The sequence below is a fragment of the Vigna unguiculata genome, chromosome 3, assembly GCF_037176805.1.
Source record: "Vigna unguiculata cultivar grain cowpea cultivar isolate G323 ecotype 2 chromosome 3, ASM3717680v1, whole genome shotgun sequence".
Lineage (NCBI taxonomy): Eukaryota > Viridiplantae > Streptophyta > Magnoliopsida > Fabales > Fabaceae > Vigna > Vigna unguiculata.
Genome location: NC_140794.1, coordinates 49272087 through 49289613, shown reverse-complemented (window position 1 = coordinate 49289613; position 17527 = coordinate 49272087). Strand labels below are relative to the sequence as shown.

The 17527-nt window shown below is 26.2% G+C and overlaps 2 protein-coding genes across 3 annotated transcripts; both read left to right on the top strand.

The window, feature by feature from the left end:
* Nucleotides 1-252: 252 nt before the first annotated feature.
* On the top strand, nt 253-5568 carry LOC114175114 (meiotically up-regulated protein). 2 transcript variants are annotated; one of them, XM_028059872.2, is made up of 6 exons: nt 253-516; nt 612-697; nt 1066-1161; nt 1262-1421; nt 1561-1726; nt 5075-5568. In XM_028059872.2, the coding sequence occupies exons 1-6, from the start codon at nt 447-449 to the stop codon at nt 5148-5150; spliced, it is 654 nt and encodes a 217-aa protein (XP_027915673.1). In that variant the 5' UTR covers nt 253-446; the 3' UTR covers nt 5151-5568. The 2 variants fall into 2 exon arrangements, with proteins under 2 accessions (XP_027915673.1, XP_085526623.1); XM_085670497.1 differs by having other exon boundaries at nt 5008-5343.
* A 9616-nt stretch (nt 5569-15184) lies between these two features.
* On the top strand, nt 15185-17270 carry LOC114179468 (salicylic acid-binding protein 2-like). Its single transcript, XM_028065817.2, has 3 exons — nt 15185-15637; nt 16544-16669; nt 16773-17270. The coding sequence occupies exons 1-3, from the start codon at nt 15272-15274 to the stop codon at nt 17052-17054; spliced, it is 774 nt and encodes a 257-aa protein (XP_027921618.1). The 5' UTR covers nt 15185-15271; the 3' UTR covers nt 17055-17270.
* The last annotated feature ends 257 nt before the right edge of the window (nt 17271-17527 follow it).

Here is a 17527-nt window from a genome sequence, read left to right as displayed (position 1 = left end):
AACAATATGGAAATGTAATTTAGTTAAAAATATTGTTTTTAATTAAATTTAATCGAGCATGCATTTAAAATTTGAAAATAAATATAATTAATTAAAATTTAATAATAACTATATTAAATATTGATTGATAAAATTTCAGGATTAACTAAATATATTTAAGAAAAAGTTAAAAAATCTTTAATTAGTTAGTTAATGATGAGGAATGTTTATGTTATTTGGTATAATATATAGAATATCTGTTATGTTATGGGCAAAGAAGGTAAAGTCATCATCTCCGCTTTCTCTTCCAACTCTGATAGCTAACAGGAAGAAGTAATAGTAATTAGGAACTTGTACAGTTGAATCACGAACACTCTAGGCTTACGCTATCCCCTTATACTCTTTCTTCCACGTCTTTTCTTCTCCTCTTCCCACACCACGCAACCTTCCTAGGGTTTCATCCAATCATGAACTGTGAGGTTTGCCAGCTCAAGGAACTGGAACTCGAGCATTTCGAGATACGTGAGGTTTTGCGATGTAATTCCGCTGCTCCTATTGCTAATCACTTTTCTCGATTATGATTTTGTTGTTCATTTCGTTCGATTGCAATAACCACAGTGACGGTGTTGCAGGCATATTGCACACCATCGTCTTTCACCGTGCCTTGGGTCTCGTGCGCCCTAAGGACGTTGACTTGGAGCTTTTTGATGTAACTTACGTACGTTTTCAATCTCAATATAGTGCTATTATCACTTGTGCTTCAATATCTTTGACACTCCTTTTAACTGTGTTATATATCCCTTACAATTCACTTATAAATGCATGTTTGGTCTCGAGTTGAAGAATGGTTCTGGGTCTAATATTAATTGAGTTGGAGCAAGTTTAGATAGATTTTAGGTTTAAAAACAATTTTTTATATTGGATTTATTATTATGTAACTTTTCGTATAAAAACAGCTGAGCATATATTGCTTCACTTCTAAACAAATTTTAATCAGAATCAATTTTGCAAACACTCTCCGAAACACACATGCTAAATAAACTAATTGTCTTGTGTTCTGTTTTTTATGTCATTCTTGGTGTGTAGGTGCAATGTGGAGAGGCAGAGCTTGAAAAGAAAATAGATGAGAAGATTGAGCAGTTTGTTTGTTGGGTGGAGAAGCACCCAAACAAAAAGAGTCAGGTCAGTGATGTGGTGAAAATGGTGATAGTAGGGGTATTGTATTTGATTTTTGTTTTGTTGTAATTAGTATTTTGACAGGGTTGTGAATTGGATAGTGCAGATATGTTTATCTTTCTATGAGGTGAAAAACAAACAGGCGTCTTGGTTCAGTAACAAGATTGAACGTTTGTATTGGGAGCAGTGGTATATTAATCTGAATGTGGCTCAGCATAAGGTGCATTCTAGCAAGTATCATCATCCCAAAGTTGTAGATCCAGGAGGTGCAGTTGCTTGCTCTGTTTGTCAAACTAAATCTCTTATAATGTTTCACTCCTACTAATTTAGTTTTTTCACTCCTTCACTTAGATGTTTTTTTGGGGTAGGGTGCTGTTTACCTCCGTTTGTGTTTCTTATGTGTAGAGGGAGCGTTGGAGGATAGAAATGCCCGTAGTGCAGCACTGGAGGCATCACTGCGTGAGGTTTTGTTTCAGATAATTAAATTTGTTAATGAGAAAAAGGATCACGTTCCACCAATTCCAAATCTTGAGGGTGCTGTTTCATTTCCCTATGAAATTACAATACCTAGGTGAGTTGTGTGTACTCTGGCTGACCATATCAGTTGTGATTTTGCATTTGTAATATTTGTTTAATATTCTGACCGCTCTGATTTTAAGGCAGTGTTTTACTTGGTTGATTATGTTGATAACATGATATCTTTGAAGTTTTCTTTTCTCAATATGACTTGTAGAAAATCTATGAGCTATTGGAGTCCGAGTTTTTTTTTGATTAAGTGGGACTACATTGAAGTACATATATTGTAATAAAATGTAGTAAGATGAAATTAACAATGCTTTAGAGGTAAAATTTCAGAATAACACTTCCACAAACTGTACAATTTAGGCATCTTAGGTCCAACACTGGGGGACCATTCAAAGGATTCAAAAGTGCTTGTGATCATGAATTGTCTACAGAATTAGAAAGGGATGTGATAATGCACAGGTTGTTGTTTATATTGGTCAGTCAAGTGCCAAAAAGGGTGCGGTGCACAGGGAAGGCCGAGGTAGATTTACTAGAAATATAAGTTTAGGGACAATTGTAAGAGTAAAACTGAGTGGCATTTTTCAAGTAAAAGATGGCAAAAACTTAGCAATATATGGCTTGGTCATGTTAGTAGTCCAATGAAATAATAAAATGTTAAGAATTAACATAAGACCTCCCCCTCCCCACCCAATAGATGAGAACTATTTGAAAACACTTCATTCTAAATGGCTTTTCTCTTTCACTGCAAATTAGGTTTTGACTGGACCACAGTGGCGTCAAATGATCCATACAGCTAACCCCACATAGTGAGATTAGGCTTTACTGTTACTTTTGCTCCTAATTAGTTGGAGTCAGAAAAAAATTGAATGGCTATGGTCTAGCTTGGTAGAAAGAATTGCAGACTTTAATGTATACTGCAATGAATTTTGATGTAGAGTTTAGTGGAAGAGAGACCAGCCAGATAACAGAAATTACATTTTCATGAAAACTATTTTCAGGGTAGTGTTTAGGAACATGCATTGTTTAAGCGGCATTGCATGAGTTATTGTTTTGAGAATGTAAATTTATTGAAAGGAAGCTGTCTCTTCTGCATAACTTGAAAATTTTAAAATTGTAAATGGTTTGATATAGATTGGGATCAGTGTTGAAAATTAGTGTTGACAGAGTTTAGTGGAAGAGAGACCAGGGAAGAGAACAGAAATTACATTTTCATGAAAACTATTTTCAGGGTAGTGTTTAGTAACATTCATTTTTTAAGAGCATTCCGTCAGTTTATTGTTTGGAGAATGTAAATTCATTGAGAAGAAGGTATCTATTCTGCATAACTTAAAAAGTTTCAAATCATAATTTTTTTTTTTGTATGGATTGGGATCAATGTTGAAGAAAATTCGTGTTGCATTATTTAGTTTTGATTATGTGATATTTTGTTGCCCACTAGTTTTACCTAATTTCATGACAAGACTTTTTGGATGATATACTGTAATTTGAATGTCCACCCTTTTGCTTTACCTATTTTCTTGCGTTGTTTGTGATGAACCATTTGTAAATAAAGGTGTCATTACTAGTTAGGTAAGAGACACATCTCTAATTCGACAAATGCAAGTACGATGCTTGCATCATGTTCTCTGTTTGAAATTGTTTGTATCTATTCGGACTTAATGTAGGATAGCTAAAAGGGTAGATTCATGTGCAGTGGCTTATCATTTTCCTAGGGCGTTGCATCATCCAATTATTGCTCTTAAATGCAGTTCAACATGAATGATTATAAATAGAGTCTGCTTAGGCTTCTTCACTCGAGCATTTAACCAAAATCTAGTCTTCAACTTGGTACTAACTTGAGCATTTCACCAAAAATTAGTCCTCAACTTGGTACTAGAGTAGGTTTATTGCCGCTCTGCTTGTCTCTGTTTTTGGACATTTTCTGTGTTGTCTGCTATTGTCAGTCCCCAACTTTTGCACTGTACATAATTTGGTACTTTTCGTCCACTGTGCATTTGTACACTGTTCACTGTTGTTGTTCACGTGTTCTTCAAGATATTCTCAAGTGTTTAGGGAAACATGTCAGAAGCTGGCTCTTTTGCCAGTAGTGCCTCAAGGCATAGTATTAGTTAAAGACCATGGATAATAGATTCAAGCGAATTTATCGTGATGGCTCTTTATTCTCCTAAATTTCATCATATCTTCAACGTAGCAAATGGTAAATGTACACAGCCTTAACTCTTGCAAGCAGAGTGGTTGCTTCTAGGAATCCGTCCCTTCCTGTTTCACCAAGGTTCTTTCTTTTGGCAGAATGAATGCATTGACTTTGATAGCTTATATTCCCTACTTATTGGGGAGCCCCTCCATCTATCATTGTAGAATAGGTATTATCAACTATATTTTCAATGATCTTCACTCTATATTATTTTGTTGTCACATATTATTAATATTTCTAAAATTTTGTGTCACTGCAAAAGTATTCCCTAAACCAACTGGTCAGAGCCTGGTTAGGGTCTCTGCAAAACAATTCTGTGATATTTGCATTGTGATCTTTGTGACACTATAGAAAGCTTTTAGAATTATCGTTGAAAAGTTGTCTAGATTGTGGTCTCTTTTAGCTTGTCTTAGGTGCGGTCCCTTTGAGAACTACCTTAATGGCAATCTCAAGGGTGGTGATTTAGTTTCATCTGACTTAAAGTTTATAAAGCTTAAACAATTCTCATTGAACAAGTCAGTTTTGTAGAATCAAGTTATATTATAGATCCAAATTCTAAGATAGTATTAGACGGCCATCTTTTGGTGGCAACCTTAATTGCAGTCTCTTGAGTGTGATGGTATAGTCTGATATTGATTATAGAGACACGGCTTAATAATAAAACTTATAAAATTTGAACAATCCTTACCTTACAATCTAATGAGATAAACCTAAACCCATATTTTGAGAATTGTCATAAAAAATAATTTATTTGTTGATATTACATTTTGTTTTTTATTTTATTTTTTGTAATGCTAAAACTGAGAGGAAAACAGAATTTCAAAGACGTGACAGTCTGAAAATAGATGGTCTTGCTGCAAATATATACAAACACAAGCAACATCTACAAAATTCCAGCTACAACAATTCAAACTAATAACCACTCCTAACAACATATCCCATACATTAATGATATACTGCCTTGAGATTATATTTTTGTATTTTTATTTTGAAAAGCTGAAGGAAATATAATTTGTTAAGATCTTCAGATCGGTTGGTTAGTATAAACAGCAATTATTCCATGAGCCTAGATTTACAGAATATCTATATTGGATGAGAATACTACCCTCCTCATTTTGCGTCATGAATTGTAGTTCGTTACTTCTACTTTTGAAAGTTATGCTGAAGCTGCTGAGTTAACCTTGTGCTGTCAATGACCAGTTCATCGGATTCTGCATTTGGGATGGACATGATCAAGAGAATGCTCCAGACAGGGCATCCAACAATGCTAAGTTGATTGTCAGAGTTTGTAGAGCGGTCTTTGGGGTTAAAGGTATTCTTGTTCATATGTTTAAGCTTGAAATATGATGCTAAAGAAAGCCAAGGAATGCAGGGTTCAATCTCATCGTGGATAGCAGAATCTATAGGTGCAAAATAACTTAAAACATATATCTTTTCAAATATACATCCTTGTTAAATCTCTCGTTTGATATCTGGTCTTTATTCTACTCATCTCCCAACACATTTATCCATGGTAACTGAAACGCTTCATTCCTTTGATGCATCACAGGAAGCTAATCTTGAATTTAGGTCTTTCTGTTAATATGATATAGTGGTGAAGTCGTTGAGAAATTTGCAGTTAAGATTGTGATGAAATATTGAAATGCTTTTAGTAAATTATGGAATTATCAGCATCTGGATTATTTATTTTTGAATCGATATTTGTTACTTCGTAATCTGTTTGTCTAAATTGCATCACGACAACTTTCCCTCGTTACCTGGGTCACGAATGGGACACGGAACACGTTTTCTTTGTATTTTGGGTCACAAATGGGCCATAGAGAATCCAAATGAGATTGAATGGTTTATGCTCCTTTCCTTTTAAGATACGTATCTATCATAATAGATTCTGTCGTTCAGTAAGCTATTCTTCAGTCTTGTCTATTATTTCGTTTCGGCATCGTCCTACCTAACTCTCTTTTCTCTGTTGTTCTGGGGCTTGAGTTGTCACCCCAAAGGGAGAAACACTCGTACATCTTCATCCTTCTTTCTCTAATTGTATGTAAAATGCCCTCAAGACTCAACTAAATGCATCAAGGGACCAATAAATATATAAATAAGTGCATTTAATATTTCAGAATTTGAGTTTTCATTTATTTATTTCTGTTCAAAAAACAATTTCTTTTAGATGTAAGCTAAAAGTATTAAAAAAGTTACATTTAACTCCTTACTTTAGAGGAGGACGCATTTTACAGAATAATGATATTAAATTTTTACTTTAAGCTAAATATGTACTTTAGTTTCACAATTTTAAATTGTTTATTGTTTAAATAAACTATTCTAAGTGTATTGTATCTTCTAAAACGTATTTCACACTTTAAGGAATCAAATCCATAGGAGTTGCTAATCATAAAATGGGCTTAAACAGTGTTTGGAGGCTAATATTTTTTGCAATTCACTCTCATTATTTTTCCCTAAATAAAATAATAAAAGGGGATGTGTTTTTTTTTAAATACTTATGTTAGTTGTTGACTTACTGAAATTTATTAGCCTCCAAACACTGCAAATCCTCTTGGGTTAATTTCCTTGAGTCTATTGGTACACAACTACTGTATACTCTGTACACTGTAAACATCACCCTTAAGTATTATTCTTTTTTGCATAAAAAGTTAATGAAAAACAAGTATTAAATTTATCTATTAAAAAAAGACAACAATAGAAAAAATTGACTTCTTAACAAGAGAACGAAAAAAAAATCTCTTATCAGTCTATAGAAAAACGATTACGATAATTATCAAGTAGATATGAAAAAAATATCTCATATTCCACCAACTTACCAACTTATATAATAGGTTTATGCTTTGGTGTCTCATATTGAACTAACTAAGAAGCACATAAAAAGTTTCGTTAGACAATTGAATTGTTTACATCCTTGAAGTTGAAGTAGGATAATGATATTATGACTCACTTTTTTTTATTTATTTTTAATTTATCATTTCAATTATTTATTCTGATTTTTTTAATGGTGTGATGTAATAATTTAAATATGATTGAAGTGGTGGGTTAAAAGTGAATCAAAATATCATTATCTTATAATAAATAAATATACATGATGTGAATTTTTTGAATATATATATATATATATATATATATATATATATATATATGTACATATATATATTGGTACACAATGCACCCACACATAAGATAAATAATAGTTTATCAAATTACATCAACATAATTTGATCCCCTGCAAGCCCTCAACCCCCACAAACAAGACTCCGGCACATAAATATTACTTTTAAATTATATCCATGCATACGCACGATTTTTTTTGTTTATTTTACTTTTTAATTTTTAATTATATGCTAAGAAAAAAAATTATTTGTATAGTTGAAAGAGGTTTAATTATTTATTTAATTGTGTAATTTGTTGTTTTAGTTTATTTTGGTTCCTTGATTATTTTAGGGTTTAATTTAGTTCCTCAAATTTTTAAAAATATTCAATTTGGTCTATTTATTATTTTTTATTCAATTTAATCATTTTTTTAGAATGATCCAATTTTGTCCTTTCGAATTTGAGATCAAATTATTAATTAAGTTTAATTAAAATTTATATATACATATTAAACTATTTTTTTAGAATTTATACATCAAATCACTCCACCTAAATGTAAAAAATTGGAGTATTTAGATTAAATGTAAAGAATAAAACAATTTTAGTATTTAGATGGAGTAATTTGATATATAAATTATAAAAATTTAGTTTAACATGTATATATAATTATATATAAGCTTAATTATATTATCTTATTAAGTGTTATAATATATTTAATTATAAATATAATACTTAATTTTAGAATTAGATAATATAAGAAAGTTAAATCTTAAATTTTGTGTATATTTTTATAATAATAGTCAATTAACTATAAATAAGTAGTATTTTTTAACATCAATTTCTTAACATTAATGTAGTAGATCATATTAATCTTAGTAGTCATTTAGAGTATTTTGTTGATTTACTCGTGATTGATGTAAAGAATGACATTAATTGATAAATAAGTGGAAGTTGAACCATTAAGATATTTTAGTTTTTTAGAATAATTTTAATTAATTATTATTGTGTGGTTAGGGTTGGATTATTATTCTTTAGTTATTATTGTTTAGTAGACCAATATTAAATAAAAAAAATGTGTTTATTGTTTGGTAGAGCAATATTAAATAAAAAATGTGTTTGTCAAGGTATTATCAATTTTTTTTCTGCTTTCTTTTAAATTAAGATTAAGAAAACAATTATAACAATAATTATTTTTAAATAAATAATTTATTTATATAATTATATTTAAGTGTAATAATTGTGTATATATATATATATATAACAATATATATATATATATATATATATATATATTATTTTAAAATGATATTAGACTATGATAATAATAATAATTTTATTATTAATATTAATAATATCAATATTAAAAAAATATTGTTGTATGCTTAGAATTTACAATTAAACTTTAGAATTATATATTATACTAAAATGAATATATATATATATATATATATATATATATATTAAAATAAAATATAGATATATTATTCATTAGATCTCGTGAAAAATAATAATAAATAATATCTAAATATTTAAATAATTAATCATAGGTATTTTTGATAACAAAATAGTTTAAAAAAATAATATTATTTTATACTACCCTTTAAATGAAAATAATAAAGTGTAATATTATTATTTATTTTGAATGATTAAGATTAAAAAATAACATTTGAATATAACTTTGTTTAAATTTAAAATTGACATATATGATTAAAATTTTGAATTAAACTTTTTAGTTAAATATTACATTAAATGACATGTTTTAGTTTTTTTTATTTGTAAATTTTTGGTAAAAGTTTTATATGTTACTGTATTCATTTAGCTTGTAAATATATATATTAAAAGAAATATAGAAATTGAGAAAAAAAACAAAAAATATTTTTAAGAATAAAAATATCAGACAATACAAATAAATATAAGTAGCAGATAATCTAATAACACAAAAGTTAAACTATTTAAAAAATATATATAAAGAATAAAAGTTAAACATAATAAAATATTAAAGTATTATAGTAATATTTTTTTAATATTGAATAAATAATGATAGATAAAATAAAATTATAAAAGATAAAAATATATTAATATAATTGCTTATAATAAGATAATTAAATAATTATGGCATTATATTGTAATATATATATTAATATATTTTTGCATGTAGATTATTATAATAATATGCATGATTATGAATTTAAGAAATTGTTTTAGGCAATGTTTGAATAAATGAATAATTGAAATAAATATTTATTGCAATTAAAAATTAAATGTTTTTGAAATATAATAGTTACCATATGTTGAGTGTAATAATCTTATAATTATCATAACAAAAAATATAATTATTATAACAAATAAAAATTATAAAAGAATGATAAAAGAAAATTTTAATAGATAAAAATTAATGGTTACTAATGTTTTTTTAACTTTAAGAACGAATTGAGAATAACTTAAAATTATCTTAATAGATAAAATTATAAAAAGATCAAATTAATAATAATAATAATAATATAAGAAATAATAATAATGCAAAATAACAATACTAAATATTCATTAATACTAATAATATTAATTAAAATAATAATAATAATAATAATAATAATAATAATAGAATAGTCTAGAATTATAAATCTCGTATAAAATAATAATAATAATAATAATAATAATAAATATTAGGTTAAATTACCCTTTTGATCCCTCTATTTGTCATGAAATTTCATTTTGGTTCTCACATTTTTTGTTGTCTCAATTTGGTCCTCATTTTCTTAAAAATGAATCAATTTGGTCCTCACTGTTAACTTTGACCAGACAGTGTTAAAGTCAATGCCACGTGTCAATTTCTGGTTTTTTTGAATTTTTTTTATTTTTATTTTATTTTTGACACGTGTCATTTCACCGTTGTGCCACGTGTCAAAGTGACTCAATTTGATCCCTATATTTGTTTTTAGTTTCAATTTAGTCCCAATTTTTGTAAAAATGAAGCAATATTGTCCCTCTTTAGATTGAGACTCAATTTAATCTTTCTATACAACTTATGATGATATTATTAATAAAATTGACATTTTTATTAAATATTTATAGAAATATTTTTAAATAATTTTTTTTTAGTTTTATTATTAAACAAAGTTAAACCCCAAACTTAATTTCAAAAATTAACAATTTTGTCATCATATATAAAGGCATCAAGTGTATCATATTATACAAACTTGGTAAAAATTAAAAATCAAATAACTTGTCACACATAAATTTAGGAAACAAATTTCAAGTTCAAAACAAAATCAAAGTTTAATATTTTGTGTAGAATTTAAAGTTAATTTAAAATATTTATAGAAATATTTAATAAAAACGTTAATTTTAGTAAGAATATCACCATAAAATTTATAAAAAAGTAAATTTAGTGTCAATTTGAGGAAGAACAATATTGCTTCATTTTTACAAAACAAATATAGGGACCAAATTGAGTCACTTTGACACGTGGCACAACTGTCAAGTGACACGTGTCAAAAAGAAAAAAAATTATAAAAAAATATAAAAAAAAAATCAGAAATTGACACGTGGCGTTGATTTTAACACTGTCTGGTTAAAGTTAACGGTGAAGACTAAATTGAGTCATTTTTAAGAAAATGAAGACCAAATTGAGACAATAAAAAACGTGATGACCAAAATGAAATTTCATGACAAATAGAGGGACTAAAAGGGTAATTTAACCTAAATATTAACAATAGTAATAATAAATAATAGTAATATTATTAAATATTCATTAAATAATAATCACATTAATACTAATAATATTAATATATTATTAATTATGTAAAATAAAATAACATTTATGTATGATTAAAATTTATAATTGTATTATGCATTACACAACCGGTACAAAATAAATACAACACCAAGTTCAAATTGAGTTTAAAACAATAATTAAAAAGAATTAGCCAAATGAAATTAAAGGAAGAAAGTTAGATGTGCATTGAGAGTCTATGTTTCTTTTGTTTTTTCTTTTTAATTTATATTTAAGTTTATAATTATATATAGTTATAAAATAATATTTTTAAAGAGAATTTGATGATAAAAAAACCTAAAACATTAATTATGGGTGTTAATTATTTAGTGACAAATTAATTAAAAATAAATAATATTATTTTAATATTAATTTCTTTAAATAAATGTAATGGATAAATATTTGTTATAAAGATTTTAAAGATAAAGCTTTACTGTGTTTAATGTCACACAATTACAACAGAGATAAAACAGGGACTTAATGATATATTTATTTAGCACATGTTGAATCAAATTTAAGGCTAATTATGTAATTGTGTATTCAACCAAGTTTGAAATAGTTTTTTTTACTAATATTCTAAATATGAAAGTAATAAAGTGTAATAAATTTATTAATTTTCAATAAATATAAATTCAATCTTCATTGAGTATTAAAATTATAGCACTAATAAATTGATAAAGAAATAAAGAAATAAATTAAAATAAAATATAACAATTGATTATATTTATAATAACAAACAATAATAGAAAAAGTAACATTAATAATCGAGAAAAGTATTAAAATGAATAATAATTATTGATAAATAGATTATAAATTAAGGAAGACGACGTGAATTGATTATTGAATTTTTTTTCTCCATAATCAATTAATAACTATGATTAAAATAGTTCATCTACACGGTATTTATAAAAATAAAGTAATATTAAAACTAACATTGTAAATGAAAATAGTGCATGTGCAATGTAATAAATATATTCAATAAATATTGACTTAAGATTTGTTGAGTAATAATTAAAGAAATAATTTAAAATAAAATATATTTATTGATTCAAATAATAATAACAAAAAAAATAATAATTATAATAGTATTATTAATTACCAATTAAAACTTCGTTCATAATTAAAGAAATTTAAAATTATTAATAAAATAAACTAATTGATAAAAAAATTTAAAAATTAATCATGCAATTATTAATTATAAATTTATAAATTTAAAAGATTTCAAAATGTATGGAATAAAAAAAATTCAGTCATAATTAAAAATTAAAAACAATTAATAGAATTAATTAGTCGGTTAATGAAAAGATTTAAAAAAAATCATGATTGATTGTATAAATCAATCCTATGTTTTACATATGAGCACAATTAATTACTAAATTTAGTATTAGTATAAATAATAAAATCTTGTTACATTAAGTGTTGTTATTATATGTTATGATTTGGTTTTATTAGTTTTATAATTTTTCTATATTGAATTCCTCAAACATAATTAATATTATATTTAAATAATTATATTTAAGTTTTATAATTATGTATATAATATTTAAATAAAGAATTTGATAATACAAAACTTAAATAATTAATTATATTATTTTTATAACAAATTAACTAAAAATAAATTGTATAGAACTAAAGCAATTCACATAACTTATATAAGTGGTAATGCAACTCATTAGTAAATTTTAACTTTCATTATTCATTTATATTCATTTATATGATAAAGTCATCATTTATTCTTTTGGTAAATTAACCATTTGTTTATAATTTTAAAATATAAATTATGTATAGTTTTAACTAATTAAAATATAAATAAAAGAGAGGTTATAATACAATAAATTTAATAATTATTTATATTTTTAACAAACTAAAACATAAGTTTTAGAATTTATTATTATTAAGAACAAAATTTATAAATCGAATGATTAATATTTTTTAAATAATAATATTATAGTTCCTTAGTATATATTTATTTTTTAAATTCAATAAGTTTAATGTTGTGTTAGATGTAATAACAACGTACAAAATGCATAAAATATAAACATATTTTACATTATAAATCCTGTAGAAAATAAATACAAAAATAAAATTGATGTTAAAATTTGTTAACAAAAACTTAAACTTAGACTAATATTTAAAGTGAATTGGTGATATGAAATTATAAAAAATGTGAAGCTAAATATAAATTATTATAATTAAAAATAATATATATATATATATATATATATATATATATATAATGTATTATGGATCCCGTACAAATAAATATTAATTCAAGATTTGTCGAGTAATAATTAAAGAAATAATTTATATTAAAATATATTTATTGATTCAAATAATAATAACAAAAAAAATAATAATAATATTATTATTAATTACCGATTAAAACTTAATTCATAATTAAAGAAATTTAAAATTATTAATAAAATAAACTAATTGATAAAAAAAGTTTAGAAATTAATCATGCAATTATTAGTTATAAATGTATAAATTTAAAAGATTTCAAAATATATAGAATAAAATAAATTCACTCATAATTAAAAATTAAAAACAATTAATAGAATTAATTAGTCATTTAGTGAAAAGATTTAAAAAATAATCATGATCGATTGTATAAATCAATTTGATCGTATAAATCAATCCTGTATTTTACATATGAGCAAAATTAATTACTAAATTTAGTATTGTATAAATAATAAAATCTTGTTACATTAACCGCTGTTATTATATGTTATGATTTGATTTTATTAGTTTTATAATTTTTCTATATTGAATTCCTCAAACATAATTAATATTATATTTAAATAAATGATTTATTTAAATAATTATGTTTAAGTGTTATAATTATGTATATAATATAAATAAAATAAAAAATATTTTTTCATGTGCTTAGCCAACGTAAATCAATTATTTTTTATTAAAAAATATGTCAGTTGAAGACGCTGTTATTGAAAATATAGTTTCGGTCTAATCAACACTTAAGGATATTATTAAAAAAGTGATTAAAATGAATTGAGCATATAATTTTGGCAAAGTGTAGAATGCCAAATTTATTTTCCTTCTTTTCTCTACCTACTGTGCTAAACTTAATTTTCTCCCCTCCAACGCATTTATAAAGTAGTTAAGAGTGGTTTTTCTACTAGTATATCACCAATTTTATTAGAACTTTGTTCAATTATAACATTTGTAAACTTTTGGCCATGCAATACTAAAAAAAAGCTTTTAATATAATTATTTTATTATTAAAAAAGTACAACTAAAAAAATTTGATTAATTATTTTCGTAATAAAATTCATAAAAGAAATTGCAGATTTTTTGACAAAAAAAAAATATTTTTGTAATTTATTCTTCTCTAACTCAGTAATTATTTTAGTAGTGTAGAAAACGCATTCAAAAATGTTTAATGCACTTCAGTTTTAAGAAAAAGGACGGTTTTTAAAATACAGTGATATTTTTAAAAGTATTTATACAATTATAAACTTCGGTGATAAAATAACTGAAGTCCAATATTAAAGTTTATGAATCGAAGTCAAAACTATCTCAAAACTATCTCTCTTTTAACTCTGTTTTCATATATTTCGATTTGAAAATCAAAATACAATTTCGAAAACAATCAGTGTGAGAAAACTTTGGCTCCACCAGTATTTATTGGATATAATATAATCTCCATGAAAATAGCGTTCTTTTCTGAGAGTGATGGTTGAGTTATAAATTACGGAAGAAGATGGTGACCCAGCAAATCGCATTAATCATGAATTTGGTCCCTCCATTGTTATAAATGTTATCACTTTAATATGCATTTAAAAACTGAAAGAAAAAAATAGTCTTCTGCGTTTCTGATTTGTCTTTTTTTCTGCATTAAGTCTTCGGCACTATTTGTTTGCACACATCTCTACTTTTCAAACGCTTACTGTAACACCATTAATGTCCAGTGATTAAAAATATTAAAATCTAAAATTTATAAAATAAAAAAAAATCATTTTGAAGAATTAATAAAAATATTCAAATTTAAATATTTGAAATAAATATTTAAGTTTGTATTTCAACAGTATAATGAACGAAATAAATTTTGGTATTTTAAATTTTCACAAAGTGTAGACTAGTCACTATAAATCAATTTTCACTTTAAATTTAATTTAATTTATTAAATTTTTTCCATCAAAATTTAAAAGACGTAATTTCTTTAATATTTATGTGTTTTAAATTATTTTATTTAATGGCTAAATTCCGCTAAAAATTTAGTCAAAGTCTCCAATTCATTCATTGGTTGTCGAAAGTCATAAGAAATAGTCTTTCTCCATATCATGTTCTAGCGCTTTCGAAATTGGAATCCTCGTGTGAATGTTTTTCTTCTCACGTGATTAGCAACAGAAACAAAATAATCAACATTTATGGCCAATAATTTCAATTTTTGTCAACAAAGGCCGAATCGGACCCATTTCACTCTGTGTATATATAATATATATTATTATTAGGACGGTATATGACAGAAAGGAATAGAAGTGATTGCTGAAAAATCAAAAGAAAAGGTGATGGGTTCAGAAAATAAGCATTTTGTTCTGGTGCATGGGGCTTGCCATGGAGCTTGGAGTTGGTACAAGCTAAAGCCACGCTTGGAATCTGCAGGCCACAAGGTCTCGGTGCTGGACCTTGCAGCTTCTGGCACCAACATGCACAAAATCGAAGATGTTCATACTTTCTCACACTATTCTGAACCTCTGTTGCAGTTAATGGCAACAATTCCTTCAAATGAAAAGGTGATTCTGGTGGGTCATAGTCTTGGGGGACTCAACATCGCACTTGCCATGGAAAAATTCCCAGAAAAAGTTGCTGTTGCTGTTTTCTTAACAGCTGTTGTTCCAGACATTAAGCACAACCCATCCTATGTTTTACAAAAGGTTTGTTTTTCTCATCCTCATCTCACATATACTATTCTCCCTACAAATTTCCACAACTTTTTTCACCCTAAGCAAGATATACACAGGAGTATTTTTCGGAGTTTCATAATATTTTGTAAAGGATTGTGTTTGTGTTAAAACAATTCCATCAATTTAAAACATGTTTAGTAGTTTATTGATATATATTAAAATCAATGTTATATATATACACATTTAAAACATATAAAAGTAAAATATATACAAATGATATTTTAACAATCAGCACAATCCTTTAATAGCTATATTATATTAATATAAATCAATAATTAGTGAATTAAATGAAACTAAAGTTGTTAATACATTATAGTAATATAAGTAAATAATTGATGAATTGAATTGGATTATCGTGTGATTACATATTTAAATGAATTGGTTAATGTATCGATGTCCTTTAATTTAGTAATTAGATATAACAAAAATAATATCATATAAATTGTTTCTGTGGTCCCAAATTTACGATCGATAATCGCTGATAGTGCTCCACAACACAAACCGGGGACCCCATATATTATTATTTGTAGACGGACGGTGCAACATATCTCTTTATTTGAATTAATAATACACGCATAGAGATTAAGCTTTTGCTTTAATAAATAGACATATACTTTTTACTTAACATACATTCATATTAACAGTATTATCTACTGATATCAAGTTTACAATATCAAAATTGTTTATTAAATAATACAGAGTTTTCATCAGATAACATCTGTACCAAGGATAACTCAAATGTAAAAACTTTATAAAAAATATTATCTTCTCCGTGCGTAGTGACATACATACACATTTGCATCTTCTTGTTTTCTAATAAAATCAAAGAAAATAGGAAAAATACGCTTACCATGCCCATTTTCTTGATCTAAACAGTACATTGAGAGTGTTCCAGCTCCGAACTGGTTGGACTGTGAATTCTTGCAGAGTGGAAACAAAACAGTAGTTGTTTTTGGTCCCAAATTCTCGTCCACCAAACTCTACCAAGGCTCCTCCATTGAGGTATAATTATTACATGTTGCAACATTCTATTCCACAAAGTATTGCATGGGAAAAAGTAATATTTTTTTTTTATGAAAATAAAAATAAGGATCCGATTTTGCAGGATATAGAATTGGCAAGAACCTTGTTAAGACCAGGTTCCCTCTTCATCGAAGACTTGTCTCAGCAGACAAATTTTTGTAAAGAGAGATATGGGTCGGTTCCTCTTGCTTTTATTGTTTGCACTGAGGACCTTGGAATTCCACTGAATTTTCAGCTCTGGATGATTAAGAATGCTGGCGTCAATGACGTTGTAGAGATTGAAGGTGCCGATCATATGGCCATGCTTAGCAAGCCACAAGAACTATGCGATTCTCTGCAGCAAATAGCTGCTAAATATGCATGAATGCACGAATTTTGAGATTAACATGTCTTCTAATTACAAGTTCTTATCTCCAACGAGTAATATCAATCAAATGATGTTTTTCCGACCACAGGATACGCACGAAGTTGTATCCTAAAGACCTATTCATTCTCAGTTTCTCATTTCTTAGAATTTCTTTATGTTAATATTGTTTATAAAGAAAAAATGAATAAAAGAAACTGTTTCGGCTTTCTCCTATATATTCCTATCATACTGCACAAAAGAAGAAACTCCTTGGCTCTTGTTTTCTCCCTACCTCTTCTCCTCATACCCTTTTTCCTGGTTGCACCATATAAAACCCTAGTCTGTTGTGTTTCATTCTATCTCTTTTGTAATTTTCATTTTCTTTCACAGTTCATAATATTGTATTGTTTGTACATTCCTTTGTCCTGTTTATTCTTTTGATGATAAGTCTTTTGCTTCCCAAAGTTTTCAGGATTTATTTTCGTTTTGAC

Coding starts and splice junctions, on each gene's coding strand:
- LOC114175114 (XM_028059872.2), top strand. CDS start 447: ATGAACTGTGAGGTTTGCCAGCTCAAGGAACTGGAACTCGAGCATTTC. Junction 517..611: donor GATACGTGAGGTTTTGCGAT/GTAATTCCGCTG, acceptor ACGGTGTTGCAG/GCATATTGCACACCATCGTC. Junction 1,422..1,560: donor CAAAGTTGTAGATCCAGGAG/GTGCAGTTGCTT, acceptor TCTTATGTGTAG/AGGGAGCGTTGGAGGATAGA.
- LOC114179468 (XM_028065817.2), top strand. CDS start 15,272: ATGGGTTCAGAAAATAAGCATTTTGTTCTGGTGCATGGGGCTTGCCAT. Junction 15,638..16,543: donor CATCCTATGTTTTACAAAAG/GTTTGTTTTTCT, acceptor TGATCTAAACAG/TACATTGAGAGTGTTCCAGC. Junction 16,670..16,772: donor ACCAAGGCTCCTCCATTGAG/GTATAATTATTA, acceptor CCGATTTTGCAG/GATATAGAATTGGCAAGAAC.